We start from the raw sequence: 6,176 nt of genomic DNA, 5'->3' as shown, positions 1-6,176 counted from the left end.
TTTTTTTTTTTTTTTTTTTTTTTTTTTTTTTTTGGTGAAAGTGCTCTGTATTGAACCCTGGGCCTTCACACTGATCCCTTCCTCTTTTAAATTTTGAGACAGGGTCTTACTAAGTTGCTAAGTTGCCCTGACTGGGCTGGAGTTTAACTCTCCTGCCTCAGCTTCCCAAAGTGCTGGGACTGTGAGTGTGTGCCCCAAGGATTGCATGATTATTTTAGAGAATTCAGAAAATGTAAGAGTTTAGAAAAGAAAATTTAAGCTACTACCAAGGGAGCATTATTACCTTTTTTAGCATATTCCATATATTTTTATATAAGAAATCATGAACATTTGCTATAATATCAATATTTTTTAAAAACGTGGCTTAAAACCTGCATGATTGGTTTCCTCTTGGACATTTAGATGATTTCCAATTTTTGACTCAGAAAATGTTATGAACATTTATTTCTGAGTGGGAATTATTTTGCTGGGCTGTATGAAGCAAAGGAGACATAAAGAGCATGGCTGGTCATTTAGTGTGAGGGTTCGTCCCTGTGCCCTGTAGCCCACAGCCAGAGTTAAGCCTTTCAGAATATTTACGGGGGATCACGTACACTATTTCCTTTTTAATACTTAAGGAAATCTTACTGGGCGTGATGGCACACGTCTGTAATCCCAGCACTCAGGAGGCTGAGGCAGGAGGATTGCCATGAGTTCAAGGCCAGTATGAACTACATAGTGAGACCCTGTTTCAAACCAAAAACAAAAGGAAATCTTAGTTCTTGGCTTTCTTGGAACTTGCTTTATGATTCTTTATAACATGTTCTTCTTCAAACCTTGATTTTTTTTTTTTTTTTTTGCTCAAGAAGTGGCAAAATGGACCACTTATTTTAAAAATACTGGGCTGAGGGTTTAGCTCAGTGATGACACCACCTGCCTTGCAAGCGCAAGGACCCGAGTTCGATCCTTGATACCAAAAAACAAATCCAAATGCCTTCCAACTTTGAGAAATCAGTGAACCCATTAGTAGAAGATGGCAGACAGATAGGCCCTTTGGTTTTTTGGTCATTACCGGCTTGTCCCTGGCTCTGTAAGGGTTTGAGGTAGACAGAATTTGAATGCCAACGATATTGGATCCCGGTGTTTGGTGTGGCCCGGAAGTCCTCTGGGACCCATGAAGCGGGTATGCCCAGGGTCCTCACTCCGCTCTGAAGACAGAGCCCTGGAGTCCACCTTCGTGAGGACCCTAGCGTTGGCGTTAGGGTGTGCTGTTGGGGCGTGTTTACTGGGTAGAAGGCAGAATAGCCTTTTGTTGCTGATGATGTGTAATATTTGTGTTTGGGAGCCCAGGAGAAAGTTATTTCATTTGTTATAAAAATTTTCACCGTGTCCTGTTTTCTGTTTTGCATGTCTAACTCATTTTGTTTTATTCCAGATTTTCCTCCTAGTTCAAAGCAGAAAATGGCGTGATGGCCTTTGTTCTAAAACAGTGGAATATCATCGTCTAGACCAGAACGTTCACGAGGCGATGCCTTCTCTGAAGATTACCAATGATTATATTTTTTAAAGCACTGTGATTTGAGTTTGCTTATTATGTAATTTTATTTGCTTGACTTTTTATATGATGCCGTGCGGGTGTTTGCCATAGCAGTTGGTACTCAAGCGAGAGGCGCATCTCTCTTTTGCCTTGGTGCTTTGGAAATTAAATGTCACAATCAGGAGTATATAATTTTTTATCTGCACTTTTAGAGTTGATTCACACAGGTGTCCCAAATATAAGTGTTACCTTATATTTATACTGTTAGTTTTTATTATTTTTCATTTCTTCTACTACTTCTGGAATTATAGTACTTTTACAAGAGCCGAAGCTTGTAACTAAATTTGAACATATCTAGTACCACTTTTTTAGATTCACTCTGCCATCCAAATGCTAATTTTTTAATATACATTTCTTGGTGGTCACCAACTGTAATGTACAAGGATAGATGTAATAATACATCACATTTAAGTAACATTTTGTTCTCTTAAGGATACTGAATATTTTCAGGCAACAACTAAAACACGATTTAAGATAATGGTATCAGTCTGTTTGACCCACAATTTTAGGTAACACATTAAATGTGTCTAGAAATTATGGGAAAAAGACTACAGTTTGCACTGAGCATAGATAAAATGTTATATAGACACCATTGTTTCGTTTGATTGCTGAATTCAGTTTAGAGATAGAAGGTAGAAGCTGTGGTAAAATATGAAACATCACAGTTACTTTTAGTTAGCAGTTGAATGTAGCACAGCTTCCTCCAAGTTTTTAGGCAGTGGGCAGAGTTTAAAACTGTATCAGATTTGCTGGGCGTGGTGGCACATGCCTGCAATCCCAGCACTTGGGAGGCTGAGGCAGGGGGGATCACTGTACAAGACCAATCTGGGCCTAACAGTGAATTCAAGCCCAGCCTGAACTACGTAGCGAGACCCTGTCTCAGAGAAAAAAAGTTCTATTGTATTTGTTGATTTTGTTTTTTATTGTGAAGTAAATTTGAATAGATCTTAGGGGACGTTATCACTTGAATGATACTGAATTTAGGTCTTTGGGATTAAAGTTATACCTGAATGAAGTGGTTTGTATACATAAAGGTTACATGTGTACACTGACTTCCCCCCCGGACTTATATTTTCTTTTTTGTTTTTTACAGCAACTGGAAATTACTTACTGTATTTTATGTTAGCCTGTCTTTCTGTCAGAAGGAACTGATAAGTATGTAAATACGTGATTTGAACCGTGGCTGACTTTCAGGTATGGCCACAACCTTTTAGGAGTGACCTCTACCCTTGTGTGCAAACAAGGCTGGGTGGCCATCTGGCCTGGGTGCGTGGAGATGGCAGAAGCAGTGTCAGCACTCCGCATCCCAGCCGAGGAGGAAGGGGGCGCAGCAGAAATACACCCCAACTGTTCTAGTGCAGTAATTTTTTCATATCTGAGATTGTATTATTTAGTATTTTGAATAAGATTTTAAAAAATAAAGGTGAAGATGTCAGCCCATGCTTTCATAGTCGTGATTCATTTCGGGGTAACGTTTGGTGGTGACAGGCGACTGCTGTGTGGGGTGGAAGTGAGCCTGACTGCTGCCCCAGTGCCCCTCTTAGTGGCACATTGCCCCTAGGAATGCCACTCACCTCGAAACCCTGCTTCAGCGCCAGGGTATGCTGGCTGCCATGGGTGCAGAGACTGCAGAGTAGGGAGGCAAAGCAGAGGCATCCTGGGCTCCCTTGCCCAGCCCGGAGGGTCATTCCTCTCCCGGACCTAGGGCTCTTGGCCCTTCCTGGTGGCACAGTCTTTGCCACCCACGTTCCTGCGTTGTCACCAAGTAGCCTGTGATGCTTGGCGGGCCACACTGTACAGTGCCTAAGAATGCTGCTGGAGTGTGACAGGCACCTGAGCTGCGGCTCCTGATCCTCACGCTCATACGTCTTACTCTGGAGTCTCTCCTGTCCCCTGCTTCTGCTTTCTGGATAGAGAAGAGCTGCTGCCCCAAGGCTGGCATGGTGGTGCTGCAAGTTTGCCCTTTTCTGGCCTTGCACGAGGCCATTCCTGTCCTTACAAAGACCGAATGTGTTTGAGGAAGACCAGAAAAGCTGTCCTAAAGTCTGAGGTCATCGGTCCGCCTAGCCCAGCACAGCCTCAGCCAGGATCTGTGGGATTACTTTTTGCTTGTTCTGTTCTCACTTGCACAGTAGGGAAGTTGCCAGAAGAGATGCAGGAAGTTAGGTGGGGGCCATTCCTGACTCACCTTTCAGTAGCCCTCTGTGGCCGTGACCTCTTCTCCGGGCTGCTTAAATTCCTTAGTGGGCCTGATTTTGTGTAAGTGGGAGTTTCTACCCTCTTTTTCTGGTTCTTCCTAAATAACCTTGGTCTTTTCTGTCATAAATGAATCTCTAACTTCAAAGTCCCTGCTCTTCCTTAGGAAAACTTTATCTGTTAGTCATGAAGTATCTCTGCTCCGAAACTCTGCTTCTCTCCAAACCCCCAACTTCCCTCATTTCCTGAGTGTCCTTTCTGTGGGTGCTCTTCTGCTCTTCTGCCGGCTGTGTGGGTGGACGGCGCTCCCGAGAGATCCTGCAGTGGATTGGAGCTAGGACAGCCTAGTTTTGGGCCCTAGCCTCAGGCTCAGTTCCTCCCCAGGCTATTTTGCAACCTCTAGAGAGAGCCCCAAATCCTTTCCTGCCTTTTTCTTGAGAGTGAGGAAGGGACTTGAGATGTAATTAACTTGAGTCATTTGTTAAGACTTTGCTGGTAAAAATCATCGACCCTCGGGCCAGACCTTTGGCGTGGCCTCCCAGCAGAAACCTGGGTAGTAGGCAGTGTTCCCGGGAGGGGCACTCGAGAGGCACCTGGAGCCCATTTGGAATGGGGCTCAGCCAAGCCAAACCCCAGGGCAGAGAAGTCGAGGCAAGCCGCACCCCCACAGGAGGGACAGCTGGCCTCAGTCACCCTACTCCGGGTGCCCACAGGCAGCTCATCCATGCAGCAGACACTTAGTGATTGTGGAAACTGAGCCAGGCTCCATGCTGAACTGTGGATACAGGATGAGGAAAAGATTCCTCGAGACCGTGATGCTTAAGTTGGTTGTTGGGGTCAAATCTTGGTTTCAAAGAAAATTGAAAAAAAAAAAAAAATCGATGGACTCATCTTTTCCATCTTTGAAGAAAAGAACATGTAAACAAATTTTTTTTGTTTTTGCGAAGAGACCCAGTTTGATAGTATCAGGTTGACTTTGCCTGACCTTGCCTAACCCACCCCACCCTCACAGAATAGTCCCTATTCTAAGGGCTCATACTTAGTGGGGTTTTCATAGCTGAAGACATGAGCACACGCTGGCCTTTTTGGATTGCTGAGGACACCTGGCTCTCTCCCTCTTTGTGACCCCAGAAGCACACGTCTGAGCTTGAGGTCCGCCCACATTGTAGGGTCAGGTGGGCCCTTGGTGTTATAGTTTGGATCAAAAATGTCCCCAAGAGTCTCACGCGTTCAGAGGTGGAGCTGTGGAAAGTGACCGGGTCATGCAGGGACTACAGTCATGACTGGCTGAATCCACTGGTGAGTTCATGGCTGGATGTGGTGTCAGGAGATGGGGCCTGGCTGACGGAAGTAGGTCACAGGGTGACTATTCTTGTTCTGGGCCCCTTCTCTCTCTGGCTCTTGTTTTGTGTGTGCCTGGCTGCTATGCGGTGAGCGGCTTTCTGTCACGCCTTTCTGTCATGATGTCTGTGTTTTGGAGTCAGCTGGTCATGGACCGAAACCTCCAAAACTGAGCTGAAATGAACTTCTGAGCAACAGAAAGGTGACTGACACAGTGGGTCACGCCGTAGCTTCCCCGTCGCCCTGGCAGCCCCAGTGGGTGCTTGGGGTTCTGGCAGGGAGAAAGGGGCAGTTTTATTTGTAGTGCCTGAGCCTGACTCTGGAGCAGGGAGACTGTTGGCCGGTGGAACATTTCAGGAACCTGTGTGTTCTTGGTGTAGGGGAATCTACATCCCTCGAAGAAAATCTCGTTTCTCTGAAAATTCAGCTCTGTTGAAGGGAAGTCTCTGAGAGGCCCAAGGCCCTAAGATTCCAGAGGACTCCCTAGGCTTCCAGAGAGCCTTTCTGGACTTCTCTTGGTTCGAGGAAGACTCAGACACACCTCCAGGGGAAATTGGGCTGAGACCTTGCTGGGGGATGATTATAAGGCCACCTCCTCTCAGTAGAGCTGGTGTGAATGCAGTCCAGTGCAGGAAGCAGTTTTATTCATCTGCTCAGTTGCCCAAAAACCAGAGAGGGAGTGAAGGCTCCAGAGTGGTGCTTTAGCTTCTTTTGGAACACGCCAGAAGGGAGGAAAAGCAGAGGCGGGGAGAAGGGGCGAGCACTTTGGATTTAAGAAGAAAGGTGTAGGTCCCTGCCTCATGGTCCCACATCCTTGCCACTGAGAGGGGAGGGGGGCATGGTAGGTGCTGAGATCCCCAGGATTGGGTCAAGGGGTGGGGGTCTAAGGCCACCCCTCCAGGCCAGGCCTCCCCTCACCATGGTGCCTTGTTACCCCAGGAATGGAAAGGTATCCCGTCTGACGTGATCTTGGGTGTGGTTTAGGGGTTTGCCTGTATGTTTTGTGGTGCCTGGGAGTCCTGGGCCTTGGTGCTCTCCACACAGGTGCTGGGCTCTTGGTGGC

General features: G+C 46.4%; 1 protein-coding gene across 1 annotated transcript in view; it reads left to right on the top strand.

Annotated features, from left to right (window-relative positions):
* CUNH5orf15 (chromosome unknown C5orf15 homolog) overlaps positions 1 to 2,428 on the top strand; it is a 14,433-nt gene extending 12,005 nt beyond the window's left edge. Inside the window, exon 3 of the mRNA XM_010639731.3 lies at positions 1,415 to 2,428. Coding sequence (XP_010638033.1) covers positions 1,415 to 1,546 — 132 coding nt within the window. The 3' untranslated portion in view covers positions 1,547 to 2,428. The remainder of the gene's footprint in view (positions 1 to 1,414) is intronic.
* The last annotated feature ends 3,748 nt before the right edge of the window (positions 2,429 to 6,176 follow it).

The sequence above is a fragment of the Fukomys damarensis genome, unplaced genomic scaffold (assembly GCF_012274545.1).
Source record: "Fukomys damarensis isolate Sample0158 unplaced genomic scaffold, DMR_v1.0_HiC HiC_scaffold_9, whole genome shotgun sequence".
NCBI lineage: Eukaryota > Metazoa > Chordata > Mammalia > Rodentia > Bathyergidae > Fukomys > Fukomys damarensis.
This window is presented reverse-complemented; position numbering and strand designations above follow the sequence as displayed.